This window comes from Ovis aries, chromosome 1, assembly GCF_016772045.2.
Source record: "Ovis aries strain OAR_USU_Benz2616 breed Rambouillet chromosome 1, ARS-UI_Ramb_v3.0, whole genome shotgun sequence".
NCBI classification, from domain to species: Eukaryota; Metazoa; Chordata; class Mammalia; order Artiodactyla; family Bovidae; genus Ovis; species Ovis aries.
The window spans coordinates 265,390,025-265,409,406 of NC_056054.1; the positions used below are offsets into that span (position 1 = coordinate 265,390,025).

The 19,382-nt window shown below is 50.3% G+C and overlaps 1 protein-coding gene across 2 annotated transcripts; it reads right to left on the bottom strand.

Annotated features, from left to right (window-relative positions):
- Window positions 1–3,113: 3,113 nt before the first annotated feature.
- Window positions 3,114–12,598, bottom strand: SUMO3 (small ubiquitin like modifier 3). Of its 2 annotated transcripts, XM_027961105.2 has the most exons (4): window positions 12,475–12,598; window positions 8,509–8,637; window positions 5,684–5,755; window positions 3,114–4,381 (listed from the first exon to the last, which is right to left on the bottom strand). In XM_027961105.2, exons 1-4 carry the CDS (start codon window positions 12,493–12,495, stop codon window positions 4,289–4,291), a joined length of 315 nt encoding a protein of 104 aa, XP_027816906.1. In that variant the 5' UTR covers window positions 12,496–12,598; the 3' UTR covers window positions 3,114–4,288. The 2 variants fall into 2 exon arrangements, with proteins under 2 accessions (XP_027816906.1, XP_060262231.1); XM_060406248.1 differs by having other exon boundaries at window positions 3,114–5,755.
- Window positions 12,599–19,382: the final 6,784 nt, after the last annotated feature.

The window sequence follows — 19,382 nt, forward strand, 5'->3', positions numbered from 1 at the left end:
AGAGCCACTTTGTGCGGTCAGCTCCGCCTCCGCGGATCCAGGTTCCAATAGGAAAGTTAGCAGAAGATTTCGGAGCCCCGGGCTCCAGCAGAATGTGTGTGAACCGCCTGTTCCGTCCTCGAGGCCTCCGGGGTTTCGGCGGCGGGGACGCGGACGGAGGGTGGAGATGCCGAGGAGGGCGGATGGAAGGGCGGGTGGGCACGGAGGGAGGATGGAAGGGCGGCTGGGTAGGGCGGCCTCTCGCGGGCCGTGTGAGCGAGTGTCGTTCAGATTGTTTATGGGGTGCACCTGGGACCCTGTTGGGGCTCCTGCGACGTCACCCGCGCAGTTCAGTGGCGGTGACTTTAAGGCGCAACTGCAATTAAGGCGAGAACATCCACGCGGAGAGCGGTTGGTGCTCGGTGACGACTCTCACACGGTTTTAGGTTTGAAAAAGTTAGATTGGCGATTGTGGCCGTTTTATGCTCTGTCAGTCTGGGTTCAACTTGGCCTGCAGAGGAGCTTTGGAGACCGAGGAGGGAGCAGAGCAGCAGCCAGACACCCCCCCCACCCCAGGGTGGACGGGCTTCCCGCACAACCGCAGCCCACCGCCCCACGCCCCGCACGCCCCAGGCAGCGGCCCCCTCGGTCTTCACCTAGTCCTCTGCCTCAAGAAGCCAGCATCCACTCCCGCTGCTCTGACTTCTCCACTGACTAATGTGTATCAGGTCACTAGGATGAGTCCTTTTTTCATTATTATTCATGGTGGTTCTACCGCTGATTGGCCCATTGATCTATCTATTCCTCTATTGTAATTCTTAGAACCCCATTCCTAAAAGTTTTTATCTTCACAACACTTATTCCAACATACTGTTGTGTAGAATTTTCTACATTATGCCCTGTGGAGTTTTCTAGTATAATATATATACAACTTATTATTTGTCTTCTTTACCCAGAAACATGTCCCATGAGGGCAGGGAGTTTTTGTCTCCTGTGTTCCTGGATGTGGTAAGCATCTATTGAGTTGAATAAAACCGTGCAAATAAACCTCACAATGATGCATGTATGGCAGTAGAGGCATCAACAAAAATTCAGCCTGACACTGTCTTCTCAAGTGACCATGGTGATTTATATGAAAACACTACTTTTAAACAGTTCCAAAAAGTAATGGGTTTGCAAATACTCCTGAGGTTTCCATCTCGCATTCAAGTAGTTTCCTTCTCTGTGATCCAGCTTACACGCCATCCCCCCATGCAGGTCAGGGATCAGAGGGCAACTAAACAATTCTACTTGGAACGGGCAGGTGATGAAAAGTACTATGATCAACATGTGGCTCAGACAACAGCACCCATTAGATGCTGGGTGTTTTCTGAACTGCACCCACGTCTGTCACTTGCTGTATTTGAGGTCATTCTGTTGTAGCAGTGTGTGTTCAGTTTGTTCAGCAGTGTGTACCAGGATTAGTATCAAGTGACAAAAACCCAAAATATGAGGTGCTTCCATCTAGTCAAGGCTATGGTTTTTCCTGTGGTCACGTATGGATGTGAGAGTTGGACTGTGAAGAAGGCTGAGTGCTGAAGAATTGATGCGTTTGAACTGTGGTGGTGGAGAAGACTCTGCAGAGTCCCTTGGACTGCAAGGAGATCAGCCCTGGGATTTCTTTTGGAAGGAATGATGCTAAAGCTGAAACTCCAGTACTCTGGCAATCTCAAGCGAAGAGGTGACTCATTGGAAAAGACTGATGCTGGGAGGGATTGGGGGCAGGAGGAGAAGAGGACGACAGAGGATGAGATGGCAGGATGGCATCACTGACTCGATGGACGGGAGTCTGAGTGAACTCCGGGAGTTGGTGATGGACAGGGAGGCCTGGCATGCTGCGATTCATGGGGTCGCAGAGTCAGACACAACTGAGCGACTGAACTGAACTGAACTGAATTGAACATAATGGAAGTCTCACCTCCCTGTGGCTGGTGGGTCAGGCTCACTTCAAGGATACTTACACTCCCCTCCGTGCATCCTTGCTGAGATTCAAGTTGAGACTAGGCATTCTGTGTTTTATTCGCTAAATCTGGCAATGCTCAGCTCAGGTCAGCTGGTCCTGGTGTCCGAAGGGTTCTGAGCACCCGGTATGTGATACTTACAGGCTTTCAACCACTGGACAGACCAGCAAGTTCGGAATGAACTAGTTTCTTTGGGAATTGAAGTTCTGAGGTATAAAAAGGGTCTGCTTTTTGCAGATTCTTTCCATAAAAGCTGTGTCATGGAGCAGCTGAGATTAATGGGTACACTCCCACCTGTGCACCCCAGCCAAGCCGGCACCACCCATGTGCCTGGGGCCAATGGGTCCTGGGGTGTGGGGTTTTGGTATTGAAACTGGGAAAGTGCCAGCTGGGACCCAGGGCACCTGTAATAGAATCAGTAAAGACGAGCCTGTCTCCTACTGAAGCATCAGTTTAACCCAGTGATTCTAGGAGCTGATTTTACATAACAATATTTTAATATATCAGTAGATCTGTTATTCTAAATACACCATCTGCACACATTTCTAAGATAAAAAGACAAACTCCAGGACACTGCCTGCTTGTCACGCAGATGCTGGGGGTAGGACTCAGGCAGCACTGCACTAGGGCTCCCCAGAAACCGACATGTGACCCCACGAGCGCAGGGCCTGCTTTCCTGGGCTCCACAAACCCCCCACACACACACCTTCTCTGGGCCATGCTCTGCCTGCTGCTGCCGTAAGCAAGTCACGTGCTCGCTGCCCCTGAGCTTTCAGCCTGTGCTCACCTCCCCAACCACCCTGATACAGTATCACAGTGCAACACAGACGTTTCCAAAACAGTGTCAACTCACTTCCATTTCAAAACAGATGGAGTAAGTTGTCAGCTGCACTGCACAAAGGAAGACAGTCTCACATTCAAACACGAAAAATATCAAGAAGCCCAGAGATGGCAACCCCTCCAGGAGCCCAAGAGAGGGAGGAGGGTTCGGCAGGGATGTCACAGCCTGCAGGGGTATGGGAGGTGAGCCAGCCTTCAGATGGAAGTCGGAGTGGTCTTGCTGAAGAGTCACGGCAAATACTGAACGTGACAGGATGTCCAATCTCCAAATGCAGTATAGAATAGGAGCCGAGAGACAGAATACCAAACTATATTTACTGTTGACAGTAGTAAAGGACAACAAATAATGTACAAATTGGGGGATAAACACAACAGAGCCGCACACACCCTGCCTGTGCCCAAACAGCAAGGTACAAAGGAAGTGCAGACTTCTCCAGCAAGGTCTCAGGGGAGCAGGAGATGGTGGTTGTCCTGCCCAGGTGACCAAAACAGGCAGCCACGGGACATCAGACAGGAGTGAGTCCACACGGAAGGGCAACAGGACAATCATTAGAGGTTAACCAAAACAGACCCCAAAATGCACAGAACTGAAATCACACGTAACGTAAGCTCCATACCAACTTGGGGAGCAGAGCACGGTCCTCGGGGAGAACCCGGGGGCATCTCTCACTTGTAGCCACACTCTGAAGCAGCTCTTTTACACAAAAACATACCAGCAAAATCAGCAATATTCTATCTTCCTTGTTTACATACAGACCATTGTTACTCATCAGAAGCAAATACTGGAGGAAATCTGAGGCCCTGGCACTGTGACCACAGCAGACGTGTGGGACTTACTTTCTTCTCTGTTAAGAAATGGGGAAAAGCCCATTTTTGTTGTGTCCAAGCAGCGTCACCGGCAGTTGGTGGCAATGGGTCCAGGGCCCCAGACCCCGCCCGGGGCTGTTACTGACAAACTTCTTACCTTATAAGAAACATTCCAGTATTTTCCCTTCAACTTTACTATGCTCTGGCAAAGCTTACGTTTTTAATATTTAGCATTAAAAAAACCTGTGCCCGCAAGAAATAGTAAGTGAAAGTGTATCTCCCATACCAACCATGACCCCAAAACTCGCCCCACAGAAGCACCCCCAGAGTAGTGACGCTCTCTCCATGATTGGAATGAGGAGGGTCAACACCTGGAGTGAGATCCCCATCTAGACAGAAAGCAGGCATTCAGGCCACAAGCTTGGAGAAAATGTCATAGGAGGGAGAAAAAACAAAAAAGTAAAAACAGAGCCCAAGTCCCTCACCACGCATTTTACCCAAACACAGGTACCAGGTGATGGGCCTAGGTGGCACTCAAGTGCATCAGAGCAAAGTCCTTCTGGGGAATGTCCTCGGTGTCCGAGCCTCCCTGCTGATGGGCTTGGCCACACGTCCACTGTTCAATAGCAAACACAGCACAGTGCCACAAGGGGATGGGGGCTCTAGAGGTCGCTCCCCGAGAGGCAGCTGGCCACCCTGGAGCCCCCCGTCTGCTGCTGGAACACGTCGATGGTGTCCTCGTCTTCCATCTCCAGCTGCAGGCACAGAAGGCGTGTCAGTGTTTTCTTATGCTGGGGGGGGACCCGCCCCCACGCACCTGAGCCCACCCTCAAGTCGGCACATGAGAACAGAGACTCAGCTCTGGCTTTCCAGTTAGCTCACTTCTTCCCCAAGTTCTCCTAAAGAATCCACAACACTAGGGCCTTGACTGGCAGAGAAACTAAGTCCCGTTAAAAGCAAAGTGTCTCAAGTTTTACTGAGAAGTATACAAAATCAGATTTCAGCTAGGAGTGACCAGAATCCTGGGGACCTCAGAGGTGAGGAGTGGAGTCCACACGGGTGCTGCCAAAGCCAACTCCGTCCCAAAGAAAGGGGTCCCTACTGGCCTCCCCATCCCGTCGAGTAGCATCCTGCTCAGAAATCAAGAGCAGTACCCCTGAGGGGGGTGGGAGGGCAGGGGGAGGACTACTGTTGCAGACATGACCCAGCACGCGCATCAGCGCAGAGGCTGGGGGAGCCCATGGCTGCCCCCTCCCTCTGTGTAAGGGGCATGCGGCTCCCCACAGGAGCAGAGATGAAACCTCTACAGAGCAGCCATTTCACACTGAAGCCTGGCTGATTCTCCCCACACTCAACTCCACAGTCGTCTGGCTGACAAGTGACAGGGATGCAGCCTGGACCCCAGGCTCTCCCTCCATGAGGAGCGACGAGCGGACCTGACAGAGCTGCACGTGGTGACTGATGCTGGAGGAAACGGAGCACGCTGCACCCCTCTCCACTCATGCCCCTTGGCGTCAGTGCTCAGAGGGCAGGAGATGGAGGCGGGAATGTAGCTGCAGACTAACGCTGCAGGGCCAGTGTCCCGACAACATGCGGTGGTGATCATATCTGCCCAGCTCAACTGGAGTAGGGGTGGGGGTGGGGGTCGGGGGTGAGGACGCTGGGCCTCGGCCGTGACCCTGGACCACCTCAGCTAGAACCCAGCCCCCCTGCTCCTTCTCTCAACACAGATGAGGCTGACAAAGTACATTTTTCTCATTTGAAAACTAAACCTCAAAATTACAAAATCTAATAATCTAAGCCGTTAAGAAAATGTAAGGGGAATTCACTGGCCATCCAGTGGCTAGGATTCTGCGCTTCCACTGCAGGGGCATTAGTTCAATCCCTAGTCAGGAACTATAAGCCATGCAGCAGGCTACGGAAAAAAAAAAAGGAAAGAAAATGTACAGTGTTCCATATGAACAGCGATCAGTAACTCTCAAACGTGAGCGTTCCTGCTGGCAGCTGCCACACACAGGTCGGAGTAGCCCTTGAGTGCCGACCTGCTGGGTTCCTACCTGTGCTGGGGTGTCTGTTTCATTAATTGGTTGTCCATCAAACCTGAATCGAATCTGTCTCATTGACAAGCCCTGAAAAGAAAAGCAGTTATCACTGTGTAAGTATTTCCTGCTAACACATTAGTTCAAAAAGAATCACACATTCATCAAAACACCAGACTTGTGAATACACAGGTTTATGACCCAGTTGACTACAAAGTCTCACCAGTGGGCCTGAAGCTCTGAAGCAGCTAGAAAACAACAGAGTCCCCCCCAGAAAAGGGAGCCACAAAAAACAGTGAAGAACAAGGACTTTTGAAAATCGGAAATCATGACAGACACAAGACCACCCATAAAAAGTGGGAACACAAAGTCGAGAAAACCTCCCTGAAAGGAGACCAACAGCGACAAACCCCATGCACAGCTGGAGGAAATGACCCAGATGCACACACCTGGCACAGATGACTAAATCGGATGGAATCCCACTGGAGAGGGACACAAACTGTCTCTGACTGACAGAAGGTCCAGTTCCTGAACTGAACTGAGCTTCTAGACCAAAAGGCCAAGAACGTGCCCGGAAGAGTCTAAGACAAAAATGCCTACCTAAAAGCCCAAGAATAAAGTCCTGAAAGCTAGCAGAGATAAACCACATTACAACAAAGGACCAAGAATCAGAGCGTCACTGAACTTTACACACAAATGGGGGAAACTAGAAGAGTATGATGCAGGAACTCCAAAAGAGGAAAATGAATTTCAACTTAGAAATTTACGTGCAGTCAAATTACTCAAGTGTGAAGGTTTATAAAGCAAATCACGTTCAGAGAAGCAGTATTCTTCATATGCTTTCCGAGCAAGATACTGGAAGATATGCTTTATCAAGACGGGAAGAAGATTAGTCCAGAAAGATTAGTCCAGGACGGGGGCCAAGGACGTGGGCAGGATTCCCGGGAGGCTCTGGGAGGACCGCAGAGAAGCAGCCCAGGTGGGGCAGGAGGGAGGGGCCCGGGTGGGAGACAGTGCAGCACAGCAGGAAATGCAGGGCATAGAGTCACGACGGGACACCCTGAAATTGACACGCACAGCCACCACCAGACCAACAACAACAGGACTCAGACAAGAGCCAGCAATAAGCACAACCTGCTATGTGGCTGGGGTGGCTGCCTGGTCACAAAAGCAGCAGATTCCAGAGCAGGCTGGGTGCAGGGAGGGGGCTGTGTGCGGGGGCAGAGGCTGGCTGTGTGGACCATGGGTCAGAGCAGAAGTCCCACCTTTCACAGGTAAAAATAGTCTCCAAAATCCAAAATTTACGAAACAGAAGCACAAGTATATTTACCAAGAAGAAGTGAAAAAAAAAAAAAAAAGCTGGAATTGACAGTGACCTCCTCTGAAGAGCAAAGCCTGAAAAGAGGGGAGAAAAAGAGGAAGGCACGGAGCTTTTTTAGGTGTTTTTAATAGTAACAACAAACAGGACAAGGCAAGGGTTATCAAAGCTAAGGGTGGAAACTAAGGTCAAGGATTTCTGAATCCCCCCCAGAGGACTGGCTCCTGTGGAGAGCACCAGGGGCCCCAGGGCACAGTCTGACACACACACCCCCACCACATACACACACCCCCACACACACACACCCCCCCACACACACACCTACATACACACACCCACATACACACACCCCACACCCCCCACACCCACCCCACACCACACACACACCCCACACACACCCCCACATACACACATACACATGCCCCACACACACACACACCCCACACACACACCCCACACCACCCACACACACCCCACACACACACACACATACACACACACCCCACACCACCCACACACACACCCCCCTACACACCCCCCTACACATACCCCCCCCCACACACACCCCACACCACCCACCCACACACACCACACACACACACACTCACATACACACACCACACACACACACCCCACACCACCCACCCACACACACACCCCCCACACACTCACATACACACACCCCACACCACCCACACACACACCCCACACACACACCCACATACACACACCCCACCCCCCCCACACCACCCACCCCCCCACACACACACCCACAAACACACACCCCCCACACACACCCCTCCCCCCACACACACACAGCGCGCGCGCTGGGTGTCACTGTCTCTGATCACCATGGGAGGGCGCCAGTGAGGTGGCTTTGTCTTGTAAAGCAGTAAATAAAGGGAAGTGATGGATGTGAGAATTGGACAATAAGGAAAGCTGAGCACCGAAGAATCGATGCTTTTGAACTGTGGTGTTGGAGAAGACTCTTGAGAGTCCCTTGGACTGCAAGGAGATCCAACCAGTCCATCCTAAAGGAAATCAGTCCTGGGTGTTCACTGGAAGGACTGACGAATCTGAAGCTCCAGTATTTTGGCCACCTGATGCGAAGAGCTGACTCATTTGAAAAGACCCTGATGCTGGAAAAGATTGAAGGTAGGAGGAGAAGGGGACAGAGGATGAGATGGTTGGATGGTATCACCGACTCAATGGACATAGGTTTGGGTGGACTCCGGGAATTAGTGATGGACAGGAAGGCCTGGCGTGCTGCGTTTCATGGGGTCACAGAGAGTCAGACACGACTGAGCGACTGAACTGAACTGAACTGATTAAGTGTGTCTGGAGCAAACTGCCAGGGCAGTGTCTCCACAGACATGGAGGAGGAGGGATGGAATCCGTGAGAACCCACTGCTCAGATTCCAACAGCACCAGACAGCTGCCCCGCCCGGGGAAGCCCGGCCAGCCTGGCCACACATGAGCACACACACAGGCCCCTGCACGCACATTCCACCACCCCTCCCCACACCTGGCGCTCGCAGTAGGCCTTCATCAGCTTGCTGAGCGGTGTGTGTCTCTTGATCTTGAACTGGACCACGGAGCCGTCCTGCCCGGCCACCTTCAGGTTGATGTGGTCGTTCTCCGTCTTCACTCCCTCCTGCAAAGAGACATGCATCTGGGCCTCCACCTGTCGCCCCACAACCACCACTGCTTCCTAAACGACCCCAGCAATTCAGTCACTGGTGTGTCTGTCATATTCCTATACCGAACTGACTTGTAACTTCTATTTGCTGAGTCAGGCAGATGCCCTGCCAACCTCGCGTTTGTCACAAACGTCGGCTTAAGGGGAAAAAAGTCTGCGTAACACCAGAAAACAAGAGAGAGAAGACCCGGCTTTGTTGTAAGGTTGCTCTTAGAGTGGAGCACAAGTGACTTATACTCAAGTGTGAGGGTGAGTCAGATACCAGAGACGTTTCTGGCCAGAACAGCAGGCTGCGCAGTGGCTCAGGGTCCAGACTGCCCGTGGCTTCCCCGCTTGCCTCCCAGGGAGGGCCACTTTCAAGTGTGTCCTGGGTCGCCAGTCCCACCTGAATGGGGTCACCGCCCTATCCCATCCTGACATGACCCATGGGACGCTCCAAGCTGCTGAGCAATCAACAAGGTCTCTGGTCCTTGGAAACTACTGGAAGTTGATGCAAGAAGCTGGTGTTCTGAGAGCACACTGCTGGGGAAAAGAGGAGTCTCTGCTTTTTCACAAAATGATGAAGCTGACCTAAGTCAATCTGCATAGTCTGGATGGAGCCCAAAGTGGGTTTGTGTGCTGTCCCAGCCAAGTTCTCCTCTTCCTGGGGCTCTCCTTCCCCACTGCTCCCCTGTCCAAGCCCTGGGACCTGCTCCCCGCCACATGGAGGAGAAAGGAAAGGAGGCCCCTGGAGCCAGAGTAGGGGAGCTCAGATTGGCTCTGAGAAGTGGTCCCAGTAGGCAAGACTCTAGCAACAAGCCCCCATCTGATGAAGCTGGGGGGTCCCAAAATCAGCACCTCACCACTCCCCAGAAACCAAGGATGCTTTTGCTTTTTCATCTTTTCAAATAAAGGTTTTATTTTTTAAAAATCCCACATTTCCAAAAAAGTTGCCACGCAGAGGCAGAGTGCTCCTACACGCCCCACTGGGTCTCCTTGGTGTTAGCATCTCACGCGCTACAGTGTGCCTCCTGCCCAAGAACGCAACGCTAGCACACCGCTAGCGACAGAACTGCAAGCTTTTTCGTATTTCACCAGTTTTTCCACTAATACTCTTTCTGTTTTGTATTTCACAATTTTTCTCCACTAATACCATTTTTCTGTTCCAGAATCCAATCCAGGGTACCTCCTTGCATTTACAGATATGATTTCCTATCCATTTATTCTTTTATTTCTTTGCTGCTTATTCACTGTGTTAAAATACACATAAAATTTACCACCTCAGCCATTTTTAAGTGTACAATTTATAGTATAAAATACAACCACCGCCACCATCCATCTCTACAACTCTTTTCATCTTATAAAACTGAAACTCTGTCCCCATTAAACCCTCACTCGTCCTCCCCCAGCCACTGGCAACCACCATTCTTCCGCTTCCATGAATCTGACTCCTCTAGGGACCTCCTCTAAGTGGAATTTCGGTATATGTCCTCTTGTGACTGCCTTACATCAATCAGCATAATAATGTCTTCCAGGTTCATCCCTGATGTAGCAAGGGTCGAGATTTCCTTCCTTTTTAAGCCTGAATAGACCAGGCCTGCCTGGTGGCTCAGGTGGTAAAGAATCTGCCTGCAATGCAGAAGACCTGGGTTCAGTTCCTGGGTTGGGAAGATCCCCTGGAAATGGAAATGGCTCCCACTCCAGTTATTCTTGCCTGGAGAATTCCATGGACGAGGAGCCTGGCGGGCTATAGTCTGTGGGTCCACAGAGCTGGACATCACTGAGCCAGTAACACTTTCACCCAGCAGTAGAGCTGCTGGATCATATGGAAATTCTGCTTTTAATTCTTTGAGGAACTTCCATTCTCTCTTCCATGGCAGCTGCATCATTTGACATTCCCACCAACAATTCCAACTTCTCCGCACCCTCTCCAGCACTTGCTGCTCTCTGTTTTGATTTTTAAAGGAGCCATCCTAATGGGCATCAGGCAGCATCTCGTCGTAGTTCTGTTTGCATTCCCCTGATCAGTGATATCAAGCATCATTCCATGAGCTTCTTGGCTATTTGTATGTCTTCTCTGGAGAAATGTCTATTCAGGTTTTTTTGATCATTATTTTAATGAGGTCAGTTATTTTCTTGTTGAGTTTTAGGAGTTCTCTATATAGTCTAAATATTGATCCTTTACGAGATATGCAATGTAGAAGGAAAATCAAAAGGGAGTCGGTGTTGCTCAGAGAGCCCCTCAGACAGAACCCAGAGACCACTGAGGACGGGACTCACGCTCATCTCAACCAGGATGGAGTTTGACCTGTGACCACATCCTATCCTGACGAAGCATCCAGGATACCTGCCCAAAACTCGAGACGCCTGTGGGACCCTGACCCTGAAACAACGCGTGACAGCCACCCCTTCGGGACACACATTTCTTTTATGTCAGAGTTCAGCCTTGTGGCTCTTGCCTTTGTAAGCCCCTGATTCTTTCTCTTACCCAGAAAGCTCTTTGGTTTACCCAAATCTGTGTCTCCCAAATCACAATTCCTAACACCCCAAATTACTTTCTTATTGGCAGTCTTCTGTGGGTTTCCTTGAGTTGATAGTGGTTTGAAGATATCATCTCTTTTCTGTGGTTGCATTTTTACCGTTCTTTTATCAGTGTCTTTTGATGTATAAAATTTTTAAATTTTCATAAGTCGTTTTTACCCAAAGGATCAGTATTGGGCGTATTTCACTATCTCACTGCATTTAAACTCAGGAAGAGGAGACCACCTAGAGAGCATAAGGAAAGGCAGTTACATCTGCTCCCACCCCCACCGGAAAAGCAAAGGCAGCTCCGAGGAGGCTCCAGGGCGGAAAGGGCCGCATCCATCGGGGCCCCACCGTGGGATCCCGTCCAGGGGCTCCGTGCAGGCGCACCCAGCCCGGCTCTGCCTCCCGTACGCACTAGGGTGCGATCTCCAAGCAACAGCAGCGGGGTAAGAGGCTGCGCGCAGAGCAAGAGTGCAGACGAAAAGCTCCAGAAACCCATTTCCAAGACTAATGTTCATGACCGCGGACCTTCGCGAGGACTGCCGGCCAGGGCACCAGACTGCAGAGCGCACACTCGGCAGCGGCGACGCGGGATGGGCGCACACCCAAGGGGCCGCAGTGGACCCAGACAAGTCAGGCCTCTCGGAGCCCCTGCCCAGCCTGCGCCCTCTCGGCGCTCCGCAGCGAGGACTAAGGAGGGGACCGAGGACTAAGGAGGGGACCACGCGCACGCGGGGCAGTAGAGCCCAGGCTGGCCGGTCCCCGTGAGGGGCATAGTTAGGGAGGGACCTGGCGAAGGAAGAGGTCTTGGGAAGGAACGGCCCCAGACAGGGTTTGGGGACGCGGGCGATGTTGGCGGATGAAGAGGCTCCAGACTAGAAGCTCTGGCTCTACCAGACTCGGGCCAACGGGGCGGGGCTCCCCGCACGGCGGGCCGGGTTGGAGCCGAGGGGTGGAGTTCGAACAGTGGACGCAGAAGCTGGGCGGAGTCGGAACGCGAGGGCGGAGTCTGGGTAGGGGCGGTGCCTGGAAGGGGCGGGGTCTGGGTAGGGGCGGGGCCTGGAAGGAGGGCGGGGCGCGAGACCGGGCGGGGGGAGGGGAACCGAGCGGGGCACGGCGGCGTGGGGGAGGGGTGAAGGGAGAAGGGGGGAGGGGAGGCCCAGCGGCGCGGCTCGGCACGGGTCCCAGCGGCCGGCGGCGGAGGGCGGCGGGGCCCCGAGCGCGGGCGCGGGGGCGGCGCGGGCGTGGGGGCTGAGTCCGGCCCGACCCCCACCCGCCGGCCCTTACCTTGGGCTTCTCCTCGGACATGGCTGCGCTCGGAGGGCAGCGGGACGGCAGGCAGCCCCAGGCGAGCGACTCACGCTCTCGGCCCGCCGCTCTCCCGCCGCAACTGCTCGCGGGGCCGCGCTTTGCCCCCAAATCCCTGCGCGCAGGTTGGCCGGCGAGGGTCACGTGGCAGTCGCGCGTGCACGAGGCGCGCTCCCGGCCGTCGGGCGCGTGCCCGGCCGACCAGGGTTCCTGGCTGTTGGAAATGCGTCACCGGGCGGGTCCTGCGCGGTCAGGCGTCTGGCCTTCGGGGGTGCTCCGGGCAGCGAGGCCTGGGGCCGCTGGAGGAGTAGGGGTGCGCTGCGACTCGGGGAGCGCACAGAGCAGCTAGGGTCGAGGTCAGGGGCGGTGCATAGGGCAGCTGGGGTGGCGTGGGGTAAGCTGTGGGGCAGGGGGCGCTGGGACTCAGAGGTGCCCGGGGCCGCGAGGGCCCGGGGAGCCGCTGGAAGGCGCGCGGGGACCCCGAGGGGGCGCACTGGGACCCCCAAGGGTGCACAGAGATCCAAGCCATGAGGCCTGACACCCGATCTTGTAGCCTGAGAATGGCCGGTTCACCTCTTCAGTCCCCGTCTCCCAAACTGGCCACTCACCTACCGCAGCTCCACCAGCCAAACCCCATTGCACTCACTGACTCCCGTATAGTGCGTGCCTTTCTCAGAAGGAAACAAGGAAAATAAAGCCAGCCAGGAGAACCACCTCCACAGTGGCCCCAGGAGACCTGAGTGAAAGAGCTGCTCTGGAAGGGACCCAACGCTACTAGGAAAAGCCAGCTAACCTCCACTGAGGAGCCGAAGGTCAGGTCATGAGGAAGTGGGAGTGAGGAAGAATGCCTACCAGGCCGACCCACCTGGCAGCTCCGTCCACAAAGGACATATGGTGTGTTCATTCAGCAAGGCCACGCAGGCTCCAAAGTCCGCTGCCTCCACCCTGAGCTTCGGGTGAACAGAGGCATCAAGAGGCCTTTCTAAGAGGGCCTCGGGGTGGTGGAAAGTCTCTAGTTCCACCCACTTTGCGATCTGTGCTCCCTGAATGTGTGTGGCTCCTTCCTCTCCCCTTGTCCAGCCCTCTTCAGGGTCCTTCTGAGCCTGGCCAGTGGAAGCTGAGCACCTGGGGAGACAGTGATCTAGCCCATTGGGTTTAGCGCATTTCCTGTCAATATCGAAAGACCGTAAAGCCAAGTTTTCATGGACCTTAATCTAACCGTTTTTGACTCTTAAAAATTCACTTTTTGGGACTTCCCTGGTGGTCCAGTGGTTAAGAGTCTGCCTTGCAATGCAGGCAATGCTGATTGCTGGGTTGGGGAAACTTAAGATCCTATTGGATATGAGCCTGCATGAGGTGCCAGGAAAGCTCCCGAGTGATGCAAAGAAGATGCGCCACAACTAAGACCTGAAGCAGCCGAAATAATATTTTTTAATTATTTGAGAAAAGAGAACACTGACAAAACATTGTCAAAATCAATGGGAGAGAGGGAAAGAGCGCCCCAGAATGGAGCTGCCACATCACAGACTAAGTCTCTTAGTTGACAGGTGAGGTCAGACCTGAGCTCCCATCTCAGCCAGGTCCAAAAGTTTGGCCCTTGTCGTCCTGGAATGTGACCAGCGGTGTTCCAGAGGATCTTGGCTCAAGGGGTGCTTCCTGGAGAAGGGAGTCTCTCGATCCTGCCCCTTCCAGGACAGAGGTGGACATCTGGGACCAGAATCACCCCTGCCCCCAGACGACTGGCTGTGGTGTACTTTCAGATAGGCAGTGTTCAGACCCATCAGGGACTCTTAAGACACCAGCAGCTATAAAATATGACATTGTTTCCTTTAACACAGACACATTAAACTATGCAGGTTACAGGTTTGAATTGATGAAATACAGTATCTAAATGTGTTACAAAAGGAATTAAACTACAGTTCATTCATATAATGAACAGCTATGCCACTATTAAATGTATAAAAAAAGGTTGATAACAGGAAAAATATGTTCATATGTTGAGTTTATGAAGCAAATTATAAAACTATTATGGTTTTGAACCACCAGAAAATGTGTATAAAAATATTTTAAAAATCTGAAGACACCAGATAGCTGCCAAAACAGAAAAGACTTTTTCTGAGGGGTGAAGATCCCCGAAAGACAGGAAGTGGTTTTCCTTTTCAGGTATTTGATGATTGGTATGATGGGGTTGCAAACAGACATGACTGAAGCAACTTAATTCGCACGCACACACAATGTATCAGCTTCCCAGGTGACGCCAGTGGTAAAGAAACACCCTGCCCATGCAGGAAACAAGTGATGGGTTGGGAAAGATGCCCTGGATTAGGAAATGGCAACCCACTCCAGTACTCTTACCTGAAAAATTCTGTGGACAGAGGAGCCCGATGGGCTCAAGTCCATGAAGTTGCAAAGGGTCGGACATGACTGAGTGACTGAGCACCATTTATATATTCTTACTATATTACATAATCTGTTCTAGTTTCTCATTTTAGAGCTAGTATAATTTCCTTTGCTTTCATCCTTGCTCTGCTGCTTTTACTAACCAGGTAACCTTGGATGCAAAACTTGTGCCTCAACTTCCCTGTGCAATGGCTCAATAATGGTACCCAACCCCCTCCAGTATCCTTGCCTAGAAAATCTCATGGACAGAGGAGTCTGGTGGGCTGCAGTCCATGGGGTCGCAGAGAGTCGGACACGACTGAGCAACTAACACTTACTCACCTCATTCCATTAATCTATATGAAGGTAGGAGAGTGCAAGTCATGTAAGTGCTACGTAAATATCTTCTGTTAATTTCTACTCTTTCCTTTTACCTGTCTTTATGACTATGTTAATTGGTTCCATTTTGTTGATGTGTTGTTCTTGCAGTGGTTTGAAAGTTATTTCTCATTTTCTTGGGAAAATCCACTCCCTCTGCTTCTATTTTCTTCTAACCTAACTTCCAGTTCAGAATCATCTCTTCCACTGTGTCTAATCTGTTGTTAAACTCATCTAGTTTCAACAATTGCATTTTTGTTTACAAATTTCTATTTTTGTATAGATTTCACTTATCGGCTGAAGATTTCCATCTCATAAACTATTCCCTTGAACATATTATTTAAAGTTATTCTTAAACCTATCTAATAATGTCAGTGGATTTATTAATAATATATACATATTTCTTTCCCCTTGGTTTTGATCATTTGATTTCTGGTTTTCTCCATGAACGTTCTATTCTGAATATTGTATATGAAGATATTTTAGGGAACTTGAGGCCCCAAGTGATGGTGTTTTGTTAATGGCTATTGACCTGCTACCTCATGTGCTGTGTGTGTGCTTGGATGCTCAGACATGTCTGACTCTTTGCGACTCCTTGGACTGTAGCCCACCAGGCTCCTGTGTCCATGGGGATTCTCCAGGTGAGAATACTGGAGTGGGTTGCCATTTCCTACCCTAGGGGATCTTCCCCAACCCAAGGATCAAACTCACATCTCTCGTGTCTCCTGCATTGACAGACAGATTCTTTACCACTAGCACTACCTGAAAAACCCAAGAATAAATAAATACCAGTAATCACACTAGATATTAGTGGATTAAGTTGTTCAATTTAAAGACAGTTGCTTCCCAAATGTGTTAAAAAAGTACAACTATGTTTGTAAGAGATACAACTGAAGAGTAGAAGAAAAGGTAAACATAAAAAGCAAATTCGCTATAGCTTATAACAACTTTTATATCAGATAAAATACATTTCAAACCACAAAGCATCAAATGGACAATGAGAGATACATTCAGTTCAGTTCAGTTGCTCAGTTGTGTCCAACTCTTTATGACCCCATGGACTGCAGCATGCCAGGCTTCCCTGTCCAACGCCATCTCCTAGAGCTTGCTCAAACTCATGTCCATTGAGTTGGTGATGTCATCCAACCATCTTGTCCTCTGTTGTCCGGTTCTCCTCCTGCCTTCAGTCTTTCCCAGCATCAGGGTCTTTTCCAATGAGTCAGTTCTTTGCATCAGGTGGCAAAAGTATTGGAGCTTGAACCTCAGCATCAAAGAGATACATTATCAATACATTAGTAACAGGTCCATTCTACCAAGAAGCAGGTAGGAAACTGCAAATAGGAGTCTGACTCTGTTTTTTTTTTTGTTTGTTTTTTGCTTGCTTGTTCTAGGTTATTCACTTTATTGACCAGAAGATCATCACAAAGAAAAAATTGGAATCCCTTTTTATCCATTAATATTTTTAATTTTTATTTTATTATTGGAGTATAGTTGATTTACAACGTTGTATTAGTTTCAGGTATAAAGCAACTTGATTCAGTTTTACATACCCATATATCCATTCTTTTTCAATTCTTCCCCATATAGGTTATTACAGAGTGCTGAGTAGAGTTCCCTGTGCGCTGCAGTAGACTGTTGATTATCTATTTTATTATTTTTAAATTTTTACTTATTAATGAAGTGTAATTCAGTTCAGTTCAATCACTCAGTCATGTCCGACTCTTTGCAACCCCATGAACTAAAGCACGCCAGGCCTCCCTGTCCATCACCAGCTCCTGGAGTCCACCCTAACTCATGTCCACTGAGTCAGTGATGCCATCCAACCATCTCCTCCTCTGTCGTCCCCTTCTCCTCCTGCCCTCAATCCTTCCCAGCATCAGGGTCTTTTCCAATGAGTCAGCTTTTAGTATCAGATGGCCAAAGTATTGGAGTTTCAGCTTCAACATCAGTCCTTCCAGTGAACACCCAGGACTGATTTCCTTTAGGATGGACTGGTTGGATCTCCATGCAGCCCAAGGGACTCTCAAGAGTCTTCTCCAACACCACAGTTCAAAAGCATCAATTCTTCAGCACTCAGCTTTCTTTATAGTCCAACTCTCACATCCAAACATGACTACTGGAAAAACCACCGCCTTGACTAGATGGACCTTTGTTGACAAAGGAATGTCTCTGCTTTTTAATATGCTATCTAGGTTGGTCATAACTTTCCTTCTAAGGAGCAAGCATCTTTTAATTTCATGGCTGCAATCACCATCCGCAGTGATTTTGGAGCCCCCCAAAATAAAATCAGCCACTGTTCCCACTGTTTCCCCATCTATTTGCCATGAAGTGATGGAACCAGATGCCATGATCTTAGTTTTCTGAATGTTGAGCTTTAAGCCAACCTTTTCACTCTCCTTTCACTTTCATCAAGAGGCTCTTTAGTTCTTCACTTTCTGCCATAAGAGTGGTGTCATCTGCATATCTGTTATTGATATTTTTCTGTATTAGTTTCTGCTGTACAATGAGAGGAATCAGCTGTATGTATAAATATATCCCCTCCCTCTAGGACCTCCCTCCCACCTCCTTGCATCCCACCCCTCTAGGTAACTGCTGACATCTTTGAAGCCTCATCCCTGAGTCTTTTCTTTCTCCCCACATCTTAGCGGACAGAAAAGAAAGCCTGGAAATTGGTACAAGTGGGAAATTCAAACCATACAGGAGGCACCTGCCTGTGCCGGAACCCTCATCAAGGCCCCACCCCTAACACAACAGAAGCCCAGGTGCTTCTACATTCCTGGCTCTCAAGTCATGTTTAGACCAGCTTGAGGGGCTTGCACTGCTCACCCCAAAAAGCCTCCTTGTGTAAGGGATAAACATTTCCATACTTTCTTAGTGTGTATGTATTGTTATCAGTCTTGACGGCTGGACCAAAATTTGTGTGAAAGTCCATCTTCTTTCTGAAAGATGTCACAATGACAAAAACTAAGTAAGCATTTAGAAGATCTGAGTAACATAACAATCTTGCGATAAGCTTGCACCTTGTATTACAACATGGTGGAGTAGAAGGACATTCACTTATCTTCTCCTGTGAGAACTCCAAAACTGCAACTAACTGCTGAACAACCATCGACAGGAGAATGTTGGATCCCACCAAAAAAAGATACTTCACGACTCAGTGCAAAGGAGAAGCCCCAACAAGACACTGGGAGGGTTGAAATCGCATTTAGAATCAAACTTCATACCAGCCAGAGATGCTTGGAGGGTTCAAGCAAAATGTTGTGCATACCAGGACCGAGGGACCCCATGTGGGACTGAGCCAGACCTGCCTTTGAGTGTTTGGGCATCTCCTGAGGAGGCATGGGTCAGTAGTAGCCTGCTGCAGGGGCAAGAGCTTTGGCTGCAGCAGACCTGAGAGGCATGTGAGCCCCACCATAGAGCCACCAAGCTGACAACCCATAAACTGGAGAACAATTATACCAAAGAAGTTCTCACACTGTTGCAAAAGTGCTGGGGCCCACAACAGATTCCTCAACCTGGATCCGGCAAAGGGACTTAGAACTCCCAGGGAAATTGACTTTGAAGGCCAGTGGGATTTGATTACTGAACTTCCACAGCACTGGGGAAACAGACTCTTGGAGGGCACAGACAAAACCTTGTGTGCACCAGGACCCAGGAGAAAGGAGCAGTGGCCCCACAAGAGATTGAGCCACACTTGTCTGTGAGTGTCCAGGAGTCTCTGGCAGAGGCATGAGTCGACAGTGGCCTGCTGTGGGGTCGGGGCACTGAATACAACAGTCTTGGCATAAGTCCTTTTGAAGGAGGTCTCTATTTCCCCTACCATAGTTTGGCCTCAGGCCAAACTACAGGGCGCCCCAACCACTAATGCCTCAGGCCAACCAGTCCATCCTAAAGGAAATCAGTCCTGAATATTCATTGGAAAAACTGATGGTGAAGCTGAAACTCTAATACTTTGGCCACCTGGATATGAAGAACTGACTCACTGGAAAAGACCCTGATGCTGGGAAAGATTGAAGGCAGGGGAAGAAGGGGATGACAAAGGATCAGATGATTGGATGGCATCACCGACTGGATGGATGTGAATTTGAGTAAGTTCTGGGAGTTGGTGATAGATGGGAGGCCTGGTGTGC